Raw genomic sequence first — 25776 nt, forward strand, 5'->3', positions numbered from 1 at the left:
TGGATTTTGGACTTGTTCCTGGTAACAGTCTGGATGGTCCTTTCATCTTTGGTCCAGACCACATGGTGTCCATTAAATCCAAAAAAAAGACCTGGAATGCTGAGTCATCTGACTACAATATATGTTTCCACTGTGTGATGATCCATCCCAGATGCCTCTGCACAGTAAAGTTTTAACTGGTGTTTGTGGATGTAACTCTATTGTAGCTTGATAAAGGTTTGCCAAAGTAACCCTGAGCCCATGTGGTTCTATCAGCTATAGATGAATGACAGTTCTTGATGCCATCTGAGGGATCGGAGATTGTGGGTGTTCAGATTAGGCTTGAGCCCTTGACCTTTACGCACCAGAATTCCTCCAGATTCCTTGAATAGTTTAATGATAATATATAGATTTAGGCACTGCCTAAAAGCTGAGTTCCCATCTGTTTCTGGGTTGTAGAATTTTCTTATATCATAGCCAGCCTCTTGTTTTATTTTTCTACCATTATTAGTTACTATACTGTTTCATTATGTTGCACAAAATGTTGTGCGACAACAGTGATAAGTTACTCACTACTGACATATATATATGGATGGATGGATACACAATTAAATACCAATATTATAGTGAAGTCTATGTATTCCGTTGTTAGCTTCCTATTTTGTTATGTATGTATTTTTTCATGCTGTTCTACTCCTCATTTTGACTGCTTTTCATTTGCACCCTTCATTCGTCTGACCACATCCTGATGCACTATATGCACCTATAAAGGACGCAAAGTCATTATTGACTGTATAGGAAATGTGCAAAAAAGATTTTTGAATGCCTGAGCAATGTAACAGGAAAACCACAAGTATGCGACATTGTCAGCAGGAATGCAATGCAGAGCATGACAAAAAAATAAACCTGTGTCTATATATATTTTTTTAAAGTAACGAGATAAAAGAGGAGATAAATGTGGCTAATCATGAACATTTTAAAATCATCCTGTGCCTCTTTATTTCTCAAGACAGAATTCACAGGCCATGCTGGCACTGGTGCGATTTCTATCTCAGGGAGATACAGACACAGATACGGATCACTGCCATTGCATTACACCCCAGTGACTAACATGCATGTTGCTGCTCAGAACTGGTAAAAAAAAAAAAGGTTATCAAAACATTACCGTGTAAAGGAATGTGTTGTGTAGTGTGTCTTCAATAGCTTATCATTTCCTCTGCCAACTTTGTTGGAGATGGTTATGTTTTCCCCAGTTTGTTTGTTTCAAACATAACTCAAAAAGTAGTGAACAGATTTTGATGAAATTGAGGAAAGGTGAGCCATAGGCCAAGGAACAATTAATTAGATTTTGACGCAAATCCAGACTTGTGCAAATCCAGAATTTTTTTGGGGGGGGCGTTTTACCAACATAAGTCAAAAAGTAGTGAACGGATTTTGATGAAATTTGGTGTACATCTTTAGTATTATCCTAGGTTCAAGTCTTTTGTTTTTAACATTGATAATGTAGCTTAGCGGAAGTATGGACTCTACCATATGCCTTTCTTGTTTCTATTGTCATCCATTATCTATACTAGTAGTTATTGCATGTGAACCTGATTTCCTCTGAATGGTGCTCTTCACAGGGGCTAAATCGCTCCCTGCATCTCTTCAGTGATGTAGACTTGGCTGTAGCAGAATTCTCCGGTGAGGAGCATGGATTGCGAGGTTCCGTACAATCGAAACTCTCAGGTGAGTGGGGGAGGGGATTCCCTGCTGAGACTGCATGCAGTGTGTTAGCGTGAGAAAGAAAGAAAGAAAGAAAGAAAGAAAGAAAGAAAGAAAGAAAGAACAACTTTATTCATCACACACTTGTGAAATTCCTCTCTGCATTTAACCCATCTGAAGCAGTGAACACATACATGCACAAACATGAGCAATGAGCACACACACATACCCAGAGCAGTGGGTAGCCATGCTAACAGCGCCTGGGGAGCAGTCGGGAGTTAGGCGCCTCGCTCAAGGGCACCTCAGCTCAAGGCCGTCCCATATTAACCTAACCGCATGTCTTTGGACTGTGGGGGAAACCGGAGCACAGTCCAAAGTGCTACAGTGAGCATGTACTACAGTGAGCATGTACCCTATAGGAAATGAATAGTGTGTTGGATTAGCATTAATTCCATGTTTTGGAAAATCGAAAATGTTGTCCTGAACCCCTCTGGGGTGTCACTAATCCATGTGCAAAGTATGGAGTACTGTATGTGCGTCCAGCCGTGTCGATTTGCATAGGTGAACAGACAGACAGAGAGACAGACAGCCTTCCTTTAGCAGTATAAATTTATTTACTTAGTCGATGTGTTTCTTTCCTCACATTACTTCTGTCTGTGTTGTGGCTTTCTGATGAAAATTCTGACGTGGAAATCAGATATCTGTAACCGCCAGATTCATCTTCTGATATGCTCAATTGATTGATATGCTCCTGAAGCTCAAATATGAGATGTCTTTTCATCCTGTTGGTTCCTGAGTAATTGTTACTTGATTTGTTTCACCGATACATTTATCAGTGAAATACATTTGCTTGTATCAACAAGTTTAATCCATCCAACAGCAGGAATCTCCTTGCAGTATGGCACAGGATAAGACATGCTTTCTTTCACTGTAGGCCAGTGTTCTTTCAAACTTTGGTTTCAGCGACGCATGAAGTGATTGGACCCACAGGGAGCAGAGATATAATAATAATAACAACAACAACGGCGGCATGGTGGTGTAGTGGTTAGCGCTGTTGCCTCACAGCAAGAAGTTCCGGGTTCGAGCCCCGTGGCCGGCGAGGGCCTTTCTGTGCAGAGTTTGCATGTTCTCCCCGTGTCCGCGTGGGTTTCCTCCGGGTGCTCCGGCTTCCCCCACAGTCCAAAGACATGCAGGTTAGGTTAACTGGTGACTCTAAATTGACCGTAGGTGTGAATGTGAATGGTTGTCTGTGTCTGTCAGCCCTGTGATGACCTGGCGACTTGTCCAGGGTGTACCCCGCCTTTCGCCCGTAGTCAGCTGGGATAGGCTCCAGCTTGCCTGCAACCCTGCAGAACAGGATAAAGCGGCTAGAGATAATGAGATGATAATGATAATAATCCTTGAGGATGATATAAACATCCTCAAGGAGAAAGTACAGCAGAGAAGAAAACAGAGCAATTATGAGGCGCTACTAGAGAGGTAGACCTGACAAGACAGGATACTGAATTGAAATCTTTCCAAATGTTTGACATTTGGAAAGATCAAGGCAGTTTTGATATCACTGAACAGAGAATGGCAAACCAGGTCCAAATTATAATACACAAGCAGTGGTTTACATCAGAGGAGCTTGATGAGATCAGAGACAGTGAGCACCCTCGGGAGGGGTTAAAACTAACAGAAGGGGAAGAGGAACAAGATCTACCACTTAGAGATGAGCAAATCAACTGGGCTAACCCAGAGATGATGAAAGCAGTAACAGAGCCTCAATCTGAAGATGACAAAGAGCTGGTAAGGACAATCGTAGAGAAGAGAGATGGTCCGAAAGATAACCGACCAATATTGAGAGCTTTAAGGCACATAGAAAGAGCTAAGAGGTACTGCCTCATGTAGAGACCAACAATATAACAGAGGTAAATGATACTATCCTGGCATGTGCAAGTATCATAACTGAGATCAGAGACAGTGAGCACCCTCGGGAGGGGTTAAAACTAACAGAAGGGGAAGAGGAACAAGATCTACCACTTAGAGATGAGCAAATCAACTGGGCTAACCCAGAGATGATGATAGCAGTAACAGAGCCTTGTTGATGGTGCACTTGTTGATGGGCACAGTTGATTGTGCCCAGAAAGAAAAGACGCAGGTACTCACACTGCAAAAAATGCCCTCTAAAAAATAAGAAAAATATATAGTGTTTTAGGTGGAAAATCACTTATTTTAAGCAAAATAATCTGCCAGTGCAGCAAGATAATGGGACTTGGTAAGATTTCTTAAAACAAGAAAGAAATATGCAAGTAGTAAGCATACCAAAAATCTTAAATTAAGCATAAAAAGCTAGTTTTTATTTTACTTGTTAAGATTCTTTTATTCTAAGCCATTTCTTCTGATTCAGTAATTATTGCTTAGAAACCAATTTCATCTGAGCAACTATTGCTCAAAATAAGCATTTAATAGGCTTAAAAACAAGGCAAATGTGCTTGATTCCAGCTTATTTAAAGGCTCAAAACAAGTTTGTTTTTCTTAGCTAGAATACTTATTTTCTCATTATCTCTAGCCGCTTTATCCTGTTCTACAGGGTCACAGGCGAGCTGGAGCCTATCCCAGCTGACTACGGGCGAAAGGCGGGGTACACCCTGGACAAGTCGCCAGGTCATCACAGGGCTGACACATAGACACAGACAACCATTCACACTCGCATTCACACCTACGGTTAATTTAGAGTCACCAGTTAACCTAACCTGCATGTCTTTGGACTGTGGGGGAAACCGGAGCACCCAGAGGAAACCCACACGGACACGGGGAGAACATGCAAACTCTGCACAGAAAGGCCCTTGCCGGCGCCGGGGCTCAAACCCAGGACCTTCTTGCTGTGAGGCGACAGCGCTAACCACTACACCACCGTGCCGCCCTACTTATTTTCTTATCTAGAATAAATTTCTTGTTTAGGTGTGATGAATGTAGGGGAAAAATAGACTTGACAAGAACTTCAGATCTGCATTTTTATTTTTATTATATCAACAAAATGCTGCAAAACACAAGTTGGCATGAGAGGCATAGCAGGCTATGGGACAGCAAGGAATTAGAAGAGGGCCTTCAATGAACACAAAAATAAAACTTTGTTCTGTTTCACACAATGAATGTCTCAGGCACGCACACCTCACTCACATGCACTAGCTAAGAAAGGCAAGTATAACATGCAGTCAAATTTGAGATGTCCGCCTGTACTTGTGTATATAGGTGTGGTTGTGTATAGGGGAGCATGGACTGTGTGTGGGACAACATGGACTGTGTGTGTGGAAGGGAAAAAGTGGGCTATGAGTAGGGTGTGGGCTTTAAGTATACATGTATGTAGTGTATGTATGTGATGCAGAGGGGCTTGAGATGGTTGCGGTCTGTGTGATGTGAGGGGGGGATTCACTGTTGTGAGTGAAGACCTTTATGCCTTTCAGTATTGGCTGCTGTGTCAGTATTTGGTCTACATTGCATCACATTCTGTCGTCCTCATACCAACTGACTTTGCAATGTGAAACAATGGCTACAGGTTGAGTCAATTTCGATAATCCCTTAAGTGCCTTGCTGAAGGGCACAGTAGTGTGAGCCAAGTTTCCAATGTACAATTTTCAGGCTACTACAATGATGGCTAGGTTTCTAAAAGGAGAACTCTGATGGTAGGTTGCCCCAATGAGTTATCTTTCCAGGGTGCCTCTCCGTGCTAGGAACACCATCAGTGTCGGACCAAAAACGGACATGTTTGGTACTGACAACAAGTCAAGGGTAGCTTACAGCTGAATGTTAAAATTGGCCAGAATTCTCTTCTCTGCCACGATTAGTTGAGATTATAAATGTTTTAATGTGATGTTTTCTATCCCTATTTAACCTTAGGACAGGACAGTAGGATGGTTCAAGCCAGGCACTACAGGCATCTGCAAGAGATGTGCCACAAGAATAAACAAAACCAAGAAGACGTTGCACAGCTCCTTGACCTTGAATTTGAGGGAAGAAGGCAGTTCATTGATTCGGAAGCCCTAAAGGAAGCGGACAGACCAGGCAAAATCCTTGAGGCATACTCGTGCTTCAAGAATATCGACCATGTAAGTACACTCACTACTCAGAGTTAAGGGAAGAATGTTCCCATCAGCCTGCATCCTTGTTCTTTGAGGCTATCGAGTGCAGTCGAGAGATATAGGAACAGCATTTGGACCATAAATACAAATCAAATTTGCAAACTGACAGCAAATGCTAAAAGATGACAACTTTCCTATCCTCATCAGTTAGAATTGGCTGCCTTTTCACTAATCACCACCAAATTATGTCACCCTCATACTTACTGACAGCATTTGTCAACATGGAATACATAGGGCAGTTGGATTCACATAGGGTAATTTCTTTAACACTTGGGTTTTTGAATGATCCACACTCTCTGTATGTTAAAATATGAGTTGTGTTTACCCACTTTTTTTGCAATAAAATGCCTAGGTTCTTGATGAGCTGCGACGAATAGTTGCGAAGGACAACGTGCACTACGTGAAAGAGCTGAGGGAGCGTTGGGCAGACTTCAGAACCAAACTCACCTTTTATGGCATCTACAAGAAGGCACTGAAGCCCCTGCTGGGACTTCCTGCTGGTAAGGGTTTGGAATCTTTCTGAAATGGCCAATTTCATGATGGCTTGTCACTGTTTATTGTTGAGTAATTGTGAGTAATTCAAATTACTCCCCCCCGTAGATGAGCAAGCCATTGATCTAATCATCTCACTGCCAGCTATGTTCCCTTCCGGTTACCCTGCACCAAAGAAGATGGCATCTCCATCAGAGGCACTCATTCATGTTCTATCAGTAAATAAAATTTATTCCATAACCTTCTGCAACTTTCTATTTGTTATTTCTATTTGCAGGTTTGAGTTAATCCAGTATGTGTCTGGAGGAGGTTGGATTTAAGTAATACTGTGTGTTAATGTTCAGCCCACAGAGGACCCAGATGTATACCTAAGAAGACGGCCACTCGCCACACCGTTTGTCCTAGTGGGAGAGGGAAACTGCTTTCTCTGCGCTGGAAATGCTCCTGTCGCATCATTCCCTAGGAGCGGTCTTGGGGAATCCGTCCTATACATCATGGCGTACTACTACGCTTTTCATATGACGTACCCGAAATGTGTGGCATCTGTTCTTTCGATCCTTCAGACCGAGGTCTTGGGTGATAAGATTCATGAGAAAGACCAAACCACGGCCTTTAAACGTGCCAAAGCTGACTGGCAAGCCTTTCTTGACTAGTGCATGTGAGTGAAGTGTGCGTGCCCGAGAGATTTATTGTGTGAAACAGAACAAAGTTTTGTGTTTGTGTTCATTGAAGGCCCACTTTCTCAGTTAGGCCTGCCAGCTGGCACGTTTTTCTTGGCTATGTATGTGAGTGAGGTGTGTGTCGTTTAGATTTGTGTGAAGGGCAAAAGGACAACGTTTTTTTATTTTTTTGTTCATTGAAGGCCTACTTCTAATCAAATCAAATCAAATCAAAATCAAGTTTATTTGTACAGCGCTTTTAACAATAAACATTGTCGCAAAGCAGCTTTACAGAATTTGAACGACTTAAAACATGAGCTAATTTTATCCCTAATCTATCCCCAATGAGCAAGCCTGTGGCGACGGTGGCAAGGAAAAACTCCCTCAGACGACATGAGGAAGAAACCTCGAGAGGAACCAGACTCAAAAGGGAACCCATCCTCATTTGGGCAACAACAGACAGCCTGACTATAATATTAACAGTTTTAACAGATATAACCCTCAACTGTCCTCATGGGGCCGTCCTTCACAGGAGTGGGGCGATAAAACTCCGACCAGACACAGGGCACCAGGATGGATCAAGCAGGTCCGAGGGGCAGAAGAGGCCAGCATCTCAATCCCAGGATCAACATGTAACTCAGAGGGACAGATGGGGGGGGGGGGGGGGGGGGGGAGAGAGAAAGAAAACACGTTGTTAGGTATGCCCTAAAAATGACAAGTATTAAATCTGTGTGGTAGGCTCGCAGAGACGAGAGTCTTTACATCAGGCATAACACACAATGGCATGTTAATATGGTAAAAAATATATCATGACCTGCTCTTGCTGGATGCTTGATTGGGTGATGGGAGCACACTCCTCAGCAATGATGAGATGCAGATGGGACCCTTAGGCCTGGCCAAGACAATTCAGTTACATTTCACCGGGTCTGGGACATGCGACAGAATGTCTGACGGCCGATTCCCTGCAGGCTACGATAGCCAGTCGAGGTCCCCACCGTCTCCACCAAAAGATTTCCTCTTGACTCCATGTAACTCAGAGGGACAGATTTGGGGTGGGGGGGAGAGAAAGAAAACACAGGTGGTTAGGTATGCCCAATGTCACCTGAATAAGTAGGAACAGTATACATATTGCACCAAGTACAAGCAGGGACTCCGGCAACTAACTATGACAGCATAACTAAAAGGAGAGAGCCAGAAGGTAACACAGGCATGAGGGAGCCCCGGGACATAAAGCAGCCAGCCACTACACCGTCAACAAACTCGAGTGAGCAAGCGAGTGGGGACTGACAGCATCCATACATCCCAGTTTACCAAAACACTCTATGTCTGAGGACCCTCCAGATCTACTCCTTTACCTCATAAACACCATTAACAAAAGGCTTGACTAAACAGATATGTTTTCAGCCTAGACTTCTAATCATTTGCTGCCCCAAAGCCTGCTATGCCCCTCATGCCAACTTGTCATTTTCTCAGTTAGGCCTGCCAGTCAGCTTGGCACATTTTTCTTGGCTATACATTACTATGCTTTTCATATGACGTACCTGAAACATGTGGCATCTGTTTTTTCGATCCTTTAGACCTAGGTTTTGGGTGATAAGATTCATGAGAAAGACCAAACAATGGACTTTAAACGTGCCAAAGCTGACTGGTAGGCCTTTCTTAGCTAGTGCAAGTGAGTGAGGTGTGCGTGCCCGAGACATTTATTGTGTGAAACAGAACAAAATTTGTTTTAACCACGGCCTTTAAACGTGCCAAAGCTGACTGAATTTGTATGCAATCAAAGCTGATTAGCCTGAATATCTTAATGAGATGGGGTCAATTCCTAAAACAGGTTAATATGGCTTGTCGTATTCTCTTGAAACAAGTAAAAATGTACTTACAGTCTAAACGTTAAAACAACTCCGTCACCAATGTGGCCAATTTTAAGAAAAAAGCTGCTCAGAATTAGTTGTATTATCTAGGTAGGATGCTACAAGATGAATTTTCTTGAAACAAGTCAAATAATCTTTACAATATTCAGTCTTACTAAGAAAATACATTCAAAAACAGGTTTAATGAGATTAAAATGCTGAATTCAAGTAAATTAGACTTGTACAGATTTTCATTTTTTGCAGTGTGGTGTTGTAGCCAGCAAGCTGTATGATCACCTGGAAAACCAGATCATTGGAGATTAGCAGAAGGGTTGTCGAAGGAGGACAAGGGGAACCAAAGACCATCTTATGCTGGATAAGACCATACTAAAAGACTAAGACAAGGAAGACAGATTTAGGGAATGGATGGATTATCAGAAAGCATATGACCTGGTACCACACTCATGGATCATAGAGACTATGAAGACAACTGGAATGGCCAACAATGTAGTGAGACTGATAAGCAACAGTACGGGATCTTGGAATACTAGACTTGAATATTTAGGGGAACATTTGGCCGATGTTGACATTAAAAGTGGGGGCGCAAGATGGCGGCATAGAGTGAGCATCACTATAGGACAGCTCTGGTGGCATTTACCAGGTTGTGTGAATTCGTTATGTCTGTGCGATAAAAATATGAAATTTTGAACAGAAGGTATGAGTCTGGACAGTTATTTTCTGCAAATCTCAGACAGTATGAAGAAAGCAATGAAAAAAAACGGTAAAGGCCAGCTCTACCTCGAGCCCTGATGACGGAGGTGAGCTAACTGATGCTAGCTCAAGAGCTATGGAGCCATGTCTTATTCAAGCTTTGGATAAGATAACTGACAACCTCACTAAAGTTATTGACACCAAAGTTGCCACGGTCTTAGAGGCCATTAAAGAGCAGACCTCGCAGTTGCAAGCAATTGCCATGTGTGTTGCTGAAGCTGAAGAGCAAATTGCTGATGTTGAAACTACAGCTACATCCTCAGAGGCTAGGATAATGGCTCTTGGAAAACAAGTGCGCGACATGCTGGAGCATATCGATGACCTTGACAACCGAGGCCGCAGATGCAATGTGCGTATGGTTGGATTACCTGAGGACACCGAGGGGTCAGATCCGGTAAAATTCTTAGAGAAATGGGCCCTCGAATACCTCCAGATGACAACAAAAGATGGCCGACTGAAGCTTGACTGGGGTCACAGATCCTTAGCATTGAAACCCAGCCCAAATCAACGTCCAAGACCACGGATACTGAAGTTCCACAACTTTCGAGACAAACAGCAGATGATGGATGCCGCACGTCAACTCGGGTCTCGCGGATGCAACCAGGACAACTCCGCACCCAGAGAGCCCAAAGTCTCATTCTTCAATGACTACTCGACTGAAGTGGTTCGGAGACGTAAAGTATTTGACGATGTGAAATCCCGATTAAAGAAAATGAACATGGACTATGTTTTGCTCTGTCCGGCTATCTTAAGGGTGACAGTGGATGGAAAGCAGAGACGTTTTAACTCCGCTAGCTCAGTCATTAGAGGAAGGACGCTAAGGTATGTCAGATTGGCAATCTACAAAGCAGACTCAGTCATTGATCAGATTGATACGTGTTACGGTAACACGGTATATAGATACCCCCTGTTCAACTTATGTATGCACTCTATGCACACAGTCAGTTTCTAAGCTCATTGATTGTCTTGAGGACATTAAAGCCTGGATGTCCTTGAATTTAAGTTTAAATGAAAACAAAACTGAGGTTTTACTCTGCAAACCCAGCAAGGCCTGCAAAAATAACTTGGACCTTGGCCCTCTGAGTCTTTTTGTCAAAGATTCAGTAAGAAATCTAGGTGTAATTTTTGACTCAGACTTCAAAATGGAGAAACAAATAAATACTGTTGTCAAATCTAGTTTCTTCCATTTAAGATTCTTATCAAAGGTCAAACCTTTTCTATCTCCTAGTAATCTGGAGACTGCTATACATGCTTTTATTACGTCCCGCCTTGATTACTGTAATGTTTTGTATGCTGGTCTTAGCTGCTCTTCCTTGTCAAGGCTCCAACTAGTTCAGAACGCTGCGGCACAGTTCCTGACCAGAACACGCAAGCGTGAGCACATCACACCTGTTCTGAAGGCTCTCCATTGGCTCCCTATGCGTTTCAGGATACATTTTAAAATTCTGTTGTTTGTTTTTAAGTCTCTGAAACATTTAGCCCCATCCTACATAGCAGACCTCCTTCATCATCATACACCCCTGAGATCACTGAGGTCCTCTGACCAACTACTGCTAACTGTCCCACCCTCTAGACTAAAGAGTAGGGGGGATTGTGCTTTTGCAGTTATAGGCCCCAAACTATGGAATGAACTCCCACTGCATGTAAGGCTTGCCCCCTCAGTGCCCATCTTCAAGTCCCGCCTGAAAACACACTTTTTCTCCCTGGCGTTTGACTCTCTATGAGTGGTGTGATGTTATGTGACTTGGTGAAGATCCATGTCTGTTGTCCATGATTTGCTTTTAGGGTCTATGTGTGATCTTATGTCTCTGTCCTTTATCTGCTTTTAGGTCTTATATATGATTTTTATGTATATTCACTTCATTCTTACTTATTTATTTATCTATTTAATTACTCTTATCTTAGATGGACTGTACAGCACTTTGGTCAACTGTTGTTGTTTTTAAAGGGCTTTATAATAAACCTGAACTTGAACCTGAACTTGAACTCTATATTTTATTGTGCAGCAAATTATAGCCACTGTGAGTGTGCTTGGATGGTTTCTTTCTTTTCTTTTTTTGTGAATGAAGATTATCGCCACAGAGTGAGGTGTAGTTTAATACTGACATTGTTTTGGAATGAGGATTAGATGGCAAGTTTTCTAGTCTTGCCGTGGAGGAAGGTTTGAAATCCCTGCAGGTTAGATGGCAGGGACAACCCCCTTGAACATTTTACACTTCTGTTGTGTTTTTCTGGACAATAGTTCCTGTTCACTTTATTTGTTTGTTGTTTTTCTCGGCTCAGTGAACGCACATATGATCTCATATGCTTTTAGTTTCATGTTTTCAGTATACTTTTTTCTGTATAAAGGGTTGAATTAGGTAGCATGTCTGTGTACAACCCCGATTCCAAAAAAGTTGGGACAAAGTACAAATTGTAAATAAAAACGGAATGCAATCATTTACAAATCTCAAAAACTGATATTGTATTCACAATAGAACATAGACAACATATCAAATGTCAAGTGAGACATTTTGAAATTTCATGCCAAATATTGTCTCATTTGAAATTTCATGACAGCAACACATCTCAAAAGTTGGGACAGGGGCAATAAGAGGCTGGAAAAGTTAAAGGTACAAAAAAAGGAACAGCTGGAGGATCAAATTGCAACTCATTAGGTCAACTGGCAATAGGTCATTAACATGACTGGGTATAAAAAGAGCATCTTGGAGTGGCAGCGGCTCTCAGAAGTAAAGATGGGAAGAGGATCACCAATCCCCCTAATTCTGCGCCGACAAATAGTGGAGCAATATCAGAAAGGAGTTCGACAGTGTAAAATTGCAAAGAGTTTGAACATATCATCTACAGTGCATAATATCATCAAAAGATTCAGAGAATCTGGAAGAATCTCTGTGCGTAAGGGTCAAGGCCGGAAAACCATACTGGGTGCCCGTGATCTTTGGGCCCTTAGACGGCACTGCATCACATACAGGCATGCTTCTGTATTGGAAATCACAAAATGGGCTCAGGAATATTTCCAGAGAACATTATCTGTGAACACAATTCACCGTGCCATCCGCCGTTGCCAGCTAAAACTCTATAGTTCAAAGAAGCCGTATCTAAACATGATCCAGAAGCGCAGACGTCTTCTCTGGGCCAAGGCTCATTTAAAATGGACTGTGGCAAAGTGGAAAACGGTTCTGTGGTCAGACGAATCAAAATTTGAAGTTCTTTATGGAAATCAGGGACGCCGTGTCATTCGGACTAAAGAGGAGAAGGACGACCCAAGTTGTTATCAGCGCTCAGTTCAGAAGCCTGCATCTCTGATGGTATGGGGTTGCATTAGTGCGTGTGGCATGGGCAGCTTACACATCTGGAAAGACACCATCAATGCTGAAAGGTATATCCAGGTTCTAGAGCAACATATGCTCCCATCCAGATGACGTCTCTTTCAGGGAAGACCTTGCATTTTCCAACATGACAATGCCAAACCACATACTGCATCAATTACAGCATCATGGCTGCGTAGAAGAAGGGTCCGGGTACTGAACTGGCCAGCCTGCAGTCCAGATCTTTCACCCATAGAAAACATTTGGCGCATCATAAAACGGAAGATATGACAAAAAAAGACCCAAGACAGTTGAGCAACTAGAATCCTACATTAGACAAGAATGGATTAACATCCCTATCCCTAAACTTGAGCAACTTGTCTCCTCAGTCCCCAGACGTTTACAGACTGTTGTAAAGAGAAAAGGGGATGTCTCACAGTGGGAAACATGGCCTTGTCCCAACTTTTTTGAGATGTTGCTGTCATGAAATTTAAAAATCACCTAATTTCTCTTTAAATGATACATTTTCTCAGTTTAAACATTTGATATGTCATCTATGTTCTATTCTGAATAAAATATGGAATTTTGAAACTTCCACCTCATTGCATTCCATTTTTATTTACAATTTGTACTTTGTCCCTACTTTTTTGGAATCAGGGTTGTACATGGAATATTAAAGGGGTTCATAATCCTGTTAAGAGAAGTACTAACTTTTTTGAAAAAAGGACAAATTGACATTGCCCACTTACAGGAAACACATCGGAATGACTAAGAACATCTTAAATTGCAGCGGGAAGGTTTTAATCAAGCGTTTTCTGCCTCGTTCACCTCAGGAAGCAGAGGAGTGGCAATTTTAATGAGAACATTTGCAGTTTTCAATATTGGACTGTATCAAAGATAAAAATGGTCGATACGTTATTGTTAAGGGTGTCTTACAAGGTACAATTATTTCTATATTGAATGTGTACTACCCTCCTGCACACCCCTCTGACTTTATAACTAATGCCGCTTTTCCACTACAAACGCGGCTGAATCGGGCTGAGCCGTGCGGTGCTGAGTCGGGCTGAGCGGGGCTGTTGGAGTTGCATTTCGACTACAACCGCGCTGAACCGTGCTGGCTGGAAGTGGGTGGACACATTGGGTGGAGTTAGCGAAAGTGGGTGGACGTCACGTGATGTCGTTAAGCAGCGCAAACAGTGACAGTGAGCTTTTAAGCGGTAGTCTCACGACCCGAATAGTAAACAATAAACATGGAGCCGTTAGTGTTGCTGGTCTTGGTTCTGTGGCTTGTTGTCACCGACAACAGATACTGGCAAGAGCGTATAGATGAGGCGAGGCGCATAAGGCTTCAGAAATTTGCGTAATTCGTAATCATTATTCTTCCAGGTTTACGGTGTTTACAGATCCCAGCGTGCTCGCGGGGCATGTGTGGGCATGTGAGGACACTCCTCCTCACCAATCAGTGCACAGGGGAGTGTCTGCTCACGCCCCCAGCCTCACTCGGCTCGGTTTGGCTCGCTTCAGCCCCACTCCAAAACGGTGCGAGTTTTAGGGGCTAAGCAGGGCTGAAGCGAGCTGAGTCGTGCTGTTCTTTGGTAGTCGAAACGCGAGCCGTGTCGGGCTGAAGCGAGCTGAAGTGAGCTGAAAAAGGGTAGTGGAAAAGGGCCATAAGGTGCTCCTAGATTTCTCCCAGATTCAGTCAGACATTGCCATTGTGGGTGGAGATTTTAACTGCATACTAAGTCCTCTTATTGATAGACTACCTCCTAAAGCTATGCCTTTCTCTTCTCAAGCTAAACCACTCCATTCTACACTACCGTTCAAAAGTTTGGGGTCACCCAGACAATTTTGTGTTTTCCATGAAAAGTCACACTTTTATTTACCACCATAAGTTGTAAAATGAATAGAAAATATAGTCAAGACATTTTTCTGGCCATTTTGAGCATTTAATCGACCCCACAAATGTGATGCTCCAGAAACTCAATCTGCTCAAAGGAAGGTCAGTTTTATAGCTTCTCTAAAGAGCTCAACTGTTTTCAGCTGTGCTAACATGATTGTACAAGGGTTTTCTAATCATCCATTAGCCTTCTGAGGCAATGAGCAAACACATTGTACCATTAGAACACTGGAGTGAGAGTTGCTGGAAATGGGCCTCTATACACCTATGGAGATATTGCACCAAAAACCAGACATTTGCAGCTAGAATAGTCATTTACCACATTAGCAATGTATAGAGTGGATTTCTGATTAGTCTAAAGTGATCTTCATTGAAAAGAACAGTGCTTTTCTTTCAAAAATAAGGACATTTCAAAGTGACCCCAAACTTTTGAACAGTAGTGTACATGTGAAGATCTTGGATTTGTTGATGTTTGGAGAACAACCCACACGACAGATAAAGCATACACCTTTTTTTCTGCATCTCATAGTCATTGCAGTAGAATCGATTACTTTTTCTTGTCAGGGCTTTCTCTGCACAGAGTTTTGTCCTGCTCTACTGGCAGTATTCTGATCTCTGACCATGCCAAGGTGGTTTTAGATCTCTCCCTCAAGGGTATAAATAGTGGAGTGAAATACTGGAGATTGAACACATCTATGTTGAAAGATCATGCTTTTATTACTTACTTTGCCACTGAATTCAGATACTTTCTTTCCATCAATTCCCAATCTACAGATAGTCCTGCCATTCTATGGGAAACCGCTAAAGCTTATGCTAGAGGGTTAATAATTTCCTTCTCAGCCAGTAAAAGGAGGCAAAAAAGAGAAAAGCAAAATTTGCTAATGGCTGAGCTTGAGGCTAAAGAAAGTGCCTATAGAGTCTCCAACTCCCATTATTTTGAAAGAAATATTTGCAGTTAGAGCAACTTTAGCAATCTTCTAACACAAGATAAGGAAGTCAAGATTAGATTTACTAGGCAAAAATGTTATGAACACGGAGATAAACCTGGAAGTACTTGGCATATCTTACAAAAAAAAAAAGAGCAGAGTCACAGAATATTGCAGTCCTTTGTGATGCTCAAGGCAACCGTGTATAAGCTTATTAATGACATATTTAAATTATTCTACCACAATCTTTAGATTTCTGAACAGCCAAGTGATGCGTTTGTTTTAATGGATAAATTCTTTGCCCAGCTCAGTTTGCCCACCATACCATCAGAATATAAACTCATTCTTAATTCCCCCATTTCAGGACAAGAGGTGGTTAATGCTATAAGAACTCTACAGAATGGAAAAGCCCCTGGGCCTGATGGGTTCAGTTGTGAATTTTACAAAGAACTTTCAGACCTATTAGTGGAACCTTTAGTTAACATGTTTAACAACGCATTCTCAAATAATGAGTTACCCCAGACTTTGAGAGAAGTAAATCTCTCACTCATTCTGAAAAAGGGGAAATGTCCAGAACCCTGTGCCTCTTGTAGGCCCATATCCCCTCTTAATGTAGACCGGAAAATTTTGGCAAAAACCCTGGCCACGCGCCTTGAAGGTCTCTTAAATTAAAATTATAAAGGAGGACCAAACTGGTTTTATAAAGGGACAAAATTCTAGTAATAATGTTAGGCGACTGCTCAATATCTTTCAGGTTTTTCAGCATTGGCAAATTGGTGGTTTAGTGCTCTTTGGATACAGATGGCCCTTTTCCACTACCCTTTTTCAGCTCACTTCAGCTCGCTTCAGCCTGACGCAGCTCGCGTTTCGACTACCTCAGAGCAGCACGACTCAGCTCGCTTCAGCCCTGCTCAGCCCCCAAAACTCGCACGGTTTTGGAGTAGGGCTGAAGCGAGCCAAACCGAGCAGAGTGGGGCTAGGGGCGTGAGGAGACACTCCTCTGTGCACTGATTGGTGAGGAGGAGTGTCCTCACATGCCCACACACGCCCCGCGAGCACGCTGGGATCTGTAAACACCGTAAACCCGGAAGAAGAATTACGAATTACGAGAATTTCTGAAGCCTTATGCGCCTCGCCTCATCTATACGCTCTTGCCAGTATCTGTTGGCGTTGTCGGTGACAACAAGCCACAGCACCAAGACCAGCAACACTAACGACTCCATGTCCTCCATGTTTATTGTTTACTATCCGGGTCGTGAGACTACCGCTTAAAAGATCACTGATGTCACTGTTTGCGCCGTCTAACGACATCACGTGACGTCCACCCACTTTCGCTAACCCCACCCAATGTGTCCACCCACTTCCAGCCAGCACGGTTCAGCGCGGTTGTAGTCGAAATGCAACTCCAACAGCCCCACTCAGCTCGGCTCAGCCCAACTCAGCACGGCACGGCTCAGCCCAACTCAGGCGCGTTGGTAGTGGAAAAGCAGCAAGAGAAAGCCTTTGACCGAGTCAAATGGATATATTTATTTTACTGTCTAAATAAATTTGGTGTAGGGGATAATTTTATCAAATGGGTCAAGGTCCTGTATAATAATCCTCAAGCAGCCATTTTAGCTAATGGGCTCAGATCTAGCACGATAGTTACATGTAGCATAATGCAACCCAAACTTTTCTTTTCAGAGACACTTGCCAACCAAATTATTTTGGAACCCCATTCTAAAACTATGTATTCAGGGATGCTTTTCTGCTCAGCACATTTGTAAAGAGTGGTTATTGGAGTTACCATCTCGTTAAAGGACATGGGACATGGATTTTTTTCTGGGTATAATTATGTATAAAGGACATAAGAAATGCCATCTAAATCACTGCAGGGTGTCAAAAATGTGAAAATCATCACATTGTTCAAGTTTTTTATACATCAGCGTAAAACAATGATTCGTTAATTAGCTAAGCGGTCACGTGACCCGTGACGTCACAAAAACTTTTCAAGGAGCCAGCGCTTGGGTATCTAATGTAAACAGGTTACCGAAATGGACACCATCGACAGTGACATTCCCGATGTTTCACAGAGATGTGAAGTTAGACCCTATCAATTCGAACCGATAGCTGGAAATTTACATGAACATGGATCTTGTCTTTACTCTGACGGGTCAGATGATTCTGAGAGTGAGAGTTCATTCAATCCCCATGAAACTGAAAGCGGTCGGCTCGATAACACATCCTGGTAAGTTAAAAACAATTCTACTCAAAGGCTAATGATCTGTTGAAAGAAGTATTATTTTTGTATCATACACTGAAAGTTCATCATAGATCTAGCTAAAGTCCATTGCAAGCTAGGTTTTTTTTGCTGATATTTTTCGAGATTGATTGAGATACAATGCTTCCAGAGTCCGAGATGAAAACATTCAAAATGGCGAAACGAGTCAGAATTATGATAATCAATAATTGATACACCCACAATTATAATACTGATCCTTACCGCATGAGGCCCATGGTAAAACCACACTTCCAGGAGGGGCTGCCGTCTGCCTCCCAAGCCGGCCGAGAGCGCTCCTAGTCGGGCACGGCTAGGCGGGCGAATACCCTGGTCCGTCCGCCCTGTCTAAAAAATAATGGTACAACTCCGAGTGAAGGTATCAATGCGCTGCCGAAGCGCGCAGAAGGTGTTAGTACGCCTGTCATTATAGTGCGGACTTTCCATAGCATAGAAAATCGCCACGTTTCAATTTGTGTAACTGAACTTGTTTCATATCACTGCTCATATAAACCTATGTAAACAGGAAAAACGCGGAAGAGTTTGGTCGCATCTAACTACAGCCCCAAAAAATACCATTGGCCATGCTGAGCCTAGCTACATTGCTAACAGGAGTGACAGCGCGTCTGACTGACTGGGAGGTCGCAATACACCATGATGTTCAATGTACGTTAAACACTCTAAAAACGAAACAATTTTCTTGTCATCCAAGACACAAACTATTTTGTCACATTCGTCGTCATCACGATTCACACTTCTCCATATTCATCTACCCGCTTGTGCTGTACCCGAAAGTTTTTGTGACGTATGATCACGTGACAGCGGCTCTTCCGGTTGTAGAAAATGCATATCGGAGCTCGAGCAGAAATGCCATATAATCATCACGAATATAATGATTTTGCTGAATTTAATAGATAATTTTGTATTTGTTGATGCAATTATTTCATATTTTTAATGGAAAGAAACTGATATAGCGTGCTTTTATGTTTCATGTCCCATGTCCTTTAAAACATGCTTCCACTCACAGAACTACTGCTCTATGTGTTTTTTTTCCCCCAGACTGTTCTCTGAAAACCTTAGATCTGTAAAAATCCTAGAAAATTAAAAATCAGCAACCATGCCACATTTAAAGCCACTTAAATAATCTTTTGCTTGAAATTGATGCTTGAGGGGCGGCATAGTGGTGTAGTGGTTAGCACTGTCACCTCACAGCAAGAAGGTTCTGGGTTTGAGCCCCGTGGCCAAAGGGGCCTTTCTGTGTGGAGTTTGCATGTTCTCCCCGTGTCCGCATGGGTTTCCTCCAGGTGCTCCGGTTTCCCCCACAGTCCAAAGACATGCAGGTTAGATTAATTGGTGGCTCTAAATTGACCGTAGGTGTGAATGTCTCTATGTGTCGGCCCTGTGATGATCTAGCGACTTGTCCAGGGTGTACCCGGCCTCTCGCCCATAGTCAGCTGGGATAGGCTCCAGCTTGCCCGAGACCCTACACAGCATAATCGGCTACAGATAATGGATGTGAAGTTTATCTTCAAGTGGTGAATGTATATATTCACAAATGGGTGAAATGAAAGAGTGATATGTTTTTCAACTTGAGAAGATAAACTTCATATCTTCACTTGTAAGTAAACATGTAATGTTCTTTATATTAGATGGGCACAGACAGAAAAAAATACACAAGTTAATCAAAAGAATTTTAATTGTGAACCAGTTCGCCATGTGCGTCTAGTCAGCGGGAAAACACTGGGAGTGACATCATCGGAGTTAAATAATGGGAAATATATAACTCAGGTCCGCAATGTATTTTGTCTGAAAAATGCAAGTTTTTCAACACGAGAAGATAAACTTCATATCTTCAAGCCAATGTGTGTTTTCCTTTTTATTATATTGACACATTCACAAACAAAAAGTTCCCAAATTTATTGATTTCCTGACGAGTGAAGATATTGCAAAATATGTGACTCAATTTCCCAGATGCAGTTTGCATGAAAAATATGACTGGTGTATTTCCCAGTAAAACACTCATGTCTACATAATAAAAGGGGATGTGAGGCATTTCATTATTGTCCTGAGCGGGCGGAACTTAAGCCTTCTTCAGTGTTTCTCAGTTTCAGATAATGCCCTGGTTGTGAGTGGACAAGTGGAGAAATAAACATGTTTCTGTTGAAAGTACCTTCAGTATTATTAAGTAAAGCTCCTCTGGAAAGACAAGACAGGAATGTCTTTATCTGTCCATTTATTTTGCACCAAGGAACAAAGCAGATATTTTATAAATGCAAACTTGTCCTTATAGCCCTGTGATGACCTGACGACTTGTCCAGGGTGTACCCCGCCTCTCGCCCATAGTCAGCTGGGATAGGCTCCAGCTTGCCTGCGACCCTGTAGGACAGGATAAGTGGCTACAGATAATGGATGGATGGATGGATGGATGGATGGATGTCCTTATACAATTATATGGTGCCACTGTTGCACATCTGTGTTGTGAAATCACTAGAAAACTAAAATCCTTTCCTGTTTTAAATGTTATAAATCCTTTCATTTACATTCATTTACTTGCGTTCACTTACTTGTGCCATCTGTATTTTGTGGCTTCCACTTCCAGTTCTGTTACACATCGATACTCCTGTTTATATGTTGGATTATCAACAGAAACCACATAAACCAGTTGATGGGAACCTGTGAGGAAAAGAAAGAGACAGCCATGGACTCAAGGGAAAGGAGCACACTCTGCTAAAGTGTCATTAAACATTATTGCCAGGTGTGGTACCCGACATGCGGAATGCCTACTTTACTGTCTGGCTATGCCACTTCCTGATAAAGGTCAGGACAAACCCCTAATCTTTCCTAAGGGATAGGGTGACCAGATTTCCCTAGTCTGAAACCGGGACACTTTTGCGCGCGACCATGCTCGTGCTCGCACACCTTTTTTTTTTTTTTTACGTAAACGTGACACTCAGAGAGGTGCTCTTATCATTTTGTTGAAGCTCACATTTATCAACATCTCACATGAAATAAAACAAACAGGCATTTTTGTTATCTAGTAGCATAGTGGTATACAGATCAGTTAAATTATGGTCAGACAACAGATGTTGTAATGGCTGAGAATAGGCCAGGCTATGTCCATAGGCCACATTTAAACTGATTTATTTCACCTGTTTGTGAGAACACCAAGAAGAATGCATATGCACATGTAGGCTATATCTCTACAATTGTATGCACTATAGCATGAACTTAAAAAGTAGGTATGTGACCTCAACATAGCCTAGGTCAGAATCAACCTTACTAACCATTCCCCACAACTGAATGAATAAAGCAAGAAGATGTGGACAAAAGTGAACACTTTAATGGAAGGTGCAACAAGCTGTTCAACACAGCAATATGGCCAAACTGTCAGAATGGTATGTTAAACAGAAACAAAAAAGAGACAAGTGATTTGAGAATATATACGGAAACCGAGAGAGGCCCTTCATATAATCCTTTTTTTTTTATTCACCTTGTTATCCCGAGATAACGACATAATTAATTCAGGATCTCGAGAAAACAACACAACTAATTCGAGATCTCGAGAAAACAAAACCGTTATTCCGAGATCTCGAGAAAACAAAACAATTATTTCATGATCTCGAGTAAACAGCTGAGAAATGGTTCATTCAGGTGCGCCAAGAGACTTGTGATATGCTGACTTTGGGGCTATTTCTCATTCTGTATAGACGCAACTTTGGTCATTAGAATGTCTGGAATAATCGATCACCTAATAAGGCAATATTTTTGATCAGGGGTTGACACAGGGAGAGATTGCATTAAGTCTTTTAATAAGGGATCATTTCAAAATTAGTCCGCGGCACCTCCGCAGAAGACTGGCCCGGCTTCGTCTCTACCGACGGAGATACAGTGATCCAGCTGAGATCATGAAATAATTGTTTTGTTTTCTCGAGATCTCGAAATAACGTTTTTTTCTCGAGATCTTGAATTAGTTGTGTTGTTTTCTCGAGATCCTGAATTAATTATGTCGTTATCTCGGGATAACAAGGTGAATAAAAAAAGATTATATGAAGGGCCTCTTCGCGGCTTACACTCAAACAAAACAGCAGTAAAGGAGGAGAGGGGCGACAGCCCGAGGAAAGCCCCCACAGGAGCATACAGCATTTGCAACATAGGCTACCCAACTCAGGACAAGAACAAAGCACTTAGTGTGTGCAGTAGGCTTCGTGCGCATTGTTCTGCACCTCTCGGAGGAAGGGGTAGGTGCCCTGTAAATCTTTGGAAAAGGTACATTTTCTTTTCGGCATAATTGCTGCGGCATTACTGCTGCTAGCTGCTAGACAAAGAACATTCGCGCCAGTTAATGTTTATTTTATTGTTGCATGGCAACACGTTCTGTTGTCTGGAATAATGTGGCTAAATAAACACCCATGCCACAGGGCCAGGGGGCAGTAACCAGGAAAGTTTGCGATTCCTGTCAATTCATCAACATAGTAAATGCAGACTTTTCTCCGCTAATGATTCCCACGCTACTCAGTCGCAAACGTCGCGAGTGGCGAAAACCGGGACATATCCGTGTCCCGACAGACTTTTGTGGGGACTCGGGACACACAACCCCAAATCGGGACTGTCCCGATAAAACCGGGACGTCTGGTCACCCTACTAAGGGACAGTGTGGCTGATTCTAGGCCTTCCCCGCAAAGGGACAGTTGACAAGAGGCATGTGTATATATAAACAGTTCAAATTTATTACAAATTAGTATAAATACACAGTCAGAGCATATATTGAAATGCCCCATTTGCAGTTTTATTTGCTAAATTATAATATTCTAAATTATTGAACTTTAAGTTCAAGGTCAGACTCATGTATCTGAGCCGTGCCTCTGTTTTTTCCCCCCAGACCCTGCACTGTGTGTGTAACTCTCTTCTAGCATGTACAGTACTACAAGTCTGGAGTTACATCCGAGGCTTGAATGCTGATGTGTTCAATTTCAGTATTAAATCCTCACTGTGTGTAACTCGATTCTAATTCTTATTTTTCCATATTCCTGACAAGGTTGACATTGAAAAGCAATTAAAAGCAAGCCAACGCTTTCCACATGCTCAGAAGCTTTGAGTTGGCTCGAAATGCTTTGAAACATTATGACTCATGCAAAAATGTCCCCAAACTAGTTTTATCATGTTCAGTGACATAAATCAATGGGATGAGCAAGCATATGCGTGTGATTATATAATCTGTGAGTGTGAGCTACTGACACGTGCTTGTGTACTTAGATAAGGAAGATCACTATCTTTTTGGCTTCTGTTTACTTTCCTTTTGCTTCCTGTCACAATTCACTGAGCATTGCTATCAAGACATTCGAAGTTTGTTTCGAAGTTTGAGGATTTATTCTCGGGCAGACAGTCAAACTTTCAGTTCAGTTCACATTATTTTGTAATAACATTAAATGTTTCGGGTGGCACGGTGGTGTAGTGGTTAGCGCTGTTGCCTCACAGCAAGAAGGTCCGGGTTCGAGCCCCGTGGCCGGCGAGGGCCTTTCTGTGCGGAGTTTGCATGTTCTCCCCGTGTCCGTGTGGGTTTCCTCCGGGTGCTCCGGTTTCCCCCACAGTCCAAAGACATGCAGGTTAGGTTAACTGGTGACTCTAAATTGAGCGTAGGTGTGAATGTGAGTGTGAATGGTTGTCTGTGTCTATGTGTCAGCCCTGTGATGACCTGGCGACTTGTCCAGGGTGTACCCCGCCTTTCGCCCGTAGTCAGCTGGGATAGGCTCCAGCTTGCCTGCGACCCTGTAGAACAGGATAAAGCAGCTAGAGATAATGAGATGAGATGAGATATATACTGTGTAGTCAAATAAGATGAGATATTATTTTTCACTTTAGTGGCCTGTGTCTTCCTGGTTGCTGTCATCCATGATCCATGTATATTAAAACTAAAACACATTTTAGTTTTAAAACACATTTTTTTTTAAAAATCACGGGAATGAGTTCTCAGCTGCAGCTAAAATCAAGCTCTTCTTTATGTCTTCTTTGCAAGACTCTTTGCATAAATGTAGTGAAATATATAATATAATCTAAAATATAATCTAATAATATATAATATAATCAAAAATATAATCTAATCTACAGGAAATGATTATGCCTACTGAAAATCTTTTAGTGAATAATCAGTGAGTAAAGATGTACAGCTCTTTCTATGATAAGGGGTTACTACTTTGTGACATGCCATTCAAAATTTAAACCTGCAAGGAGAGCTTTAAATATGGGTTATAATTAATAGTTATAGTACCCTGGTATATAGATCATAAGGGGGAGATGACTCTCATAACTCTCTCACCGTGCTGTGCAGGAGACCACATTGAAAACCGTGAAAATCTGGTGTCACACGTGTAACCTGGACACTAATATTTGAGCCAGATTTACAAAAATAGTCAGTCATTTGGCAAATGTACACTTTTTTGACTAGTGTCAAAACATACCAAGCCTTGCATTTTCTGACTGTCTCTCGATTTTCTTACCTTTGCTTGCCCTATTTTGTTTACGACCTTCGTCTTGCCAATTCTATGTTGTTCTCCTATCACCTGACCCTCACTTGTTTCCTGACCTCGCCTCAGTCTCTCGTTTTGGCTTTGTCTACAGTCTACTTCCCCACTCTCCTCTGCACATATATCCAAAAGTGCCTGCATTCTGGCAATGTGTGGCCAGTTACAGTCTTTGTTCGCAGGATCTGTTTTTAATTTCTGTTCCAAAGGTCTGTACTGAATTAGGGGAAAAAGGTATTTAAGTTTTTTGCATCCTCTGCTGGGAACCAGTTACAAATTGACTTGAAACTTAACGCAGATATGTAGAACCATGGCCTCACTTTCGTTTATAAATGCCTTGAAACCTCAAGAATGGCACAGGAATGGTTTTAAGCATTAACAATAAATCTAATATAGTAATTTTTATGATTAAAGTGATTCATGGGCGGCACGGTGGTGTAGTGGTTAGCGCTGTCGCCTCACAGCAAGAAGGTCCTGGGTTCGAGCCCCGTGGCCGACGAGGGCCTTTCTGTGTGGAGTTTGCATGTTCTCCCCGTGTCCGCGTGGGTTTCCTCCAGGTGCTCCGGTTTCCCCCACAGTCCAAAGACATGCAGGTTAGGTTAACTGGTGACTCTAAATTGAGCGTGAGTGTGAATGGTTGTCTGTGTCTATGTGTCAGCCCTGTGATGACCTGGCGACTTGTCCAGGGTGTACCCCGCCTTTCGCCCGTAGTCAGCTGGGATAGGCTCCAGCTTGCCTGCGACCCTGTGGAAGGATAAAGCGGCTAGAGATAATGAGATGAGAAGTGATTCATATAGGTAGCGGTCTGAGTGAATGACCTTGACGACCATAACGTCACAGCAGGAAGTCTATCGGTCTCATCGCCATTTCCACTATACTAAAACACAGAGCTGACTACAACTTTGAGCTTCCGTTTTGAGCTAATTTATCACCGTGCCACGTAGATGTGTTGCTGGCGGGTGCAGCAACACGACAGAAGGTGGATTTGCGTTGCATTCATGGCCCAAGAATGTTCAAACTGCAAAGATTTGAACACTTTTTGCAAGTTGTTCACGGGCACATTGGGTGCCTACGAAGTGGTCTCTCCTCTGCTCTGCACATTTACTGAAGACTCGTACGAGACTTCTGATCTGTTGAGGAGCGTTGGCTATACGCCCGTATTGAAAGTGGGTGCAGTACCAACAATTAAAGAAAAATAAAACTGTAAGAAAAGGAAAGTATTTATTTCTCGTCTTCTTCCGCTTATCCGGGGCCAGGTCGTGAAGGCAGCAGTCTGAGCATGGAAGCCCAAACT

The 25776-nt window shown here is 42.4% G+C and overlaps 1 protein-coding gene across 1 annotated transcript; it reads left to right on the forward strand.

Moving 5' to 3' along the window:
- Positions 1-1654: 1654 nt before the first annotated feature.
- Positions 1655-6949, forward strand: LOC132892207 (uncharacterized). Its single transcript, XM_060930601.1, has 5 exons — positions 1655-1707; positions 5563-5771; positions 6157-6304; positions 6405-6514; positions 6641-6949. The coding sequence occupies exons 2-5, from the start codon at positions 5577-5579 to the stop codon at positions 6947-6949; spliced, it is 762 nt and encodes a 253-aa protein (XP_060786584.1). The 5' UTR covers positions 1655-1707; positions 5563-5576.
- Positions 6950-25776: the final 18827 nt, after the last annotated feature.

The sequence above is a fragment of the Neoarius graeffei genome, chromosome 9, assembly GCF_027579695.1.
Source record: "Neoarius graeffei isolate fNeoGra1 chromosome 9, fNeoGra1.pri, whole genome shotgun sequence".
NCBI lineage: Eukaryota > Metazoa > Chordata > Actinopteri > Siluriformes > Ariidae > Neoarius > Neoarius graeffei.

Bases quoted from the DNA above. Each gene is read 5' to 3' on its own strand.
- LOC132892207 (XM_060930601.1), top strand. From the start codon at position 5,577: ATGGTTCAAGCCAGGCACTACAGGCATCTGCAAGAGATGTGCCACAAG. The intron at 6,305-6,404 runs GTAAGGGTTTGG...TCCCCCCCGTAG, and splicing joins CCTGCTGGGACTTCCTGCTG to ATGAGCAAGCCATTGATCTA. The intron at 6,515-6,640 runs GTAAATAAAATT...GTTAATGTTCAG, and splicing joins CACTCATTCATGTTCTATCA to CCCACAGAGGACCCAGATGT.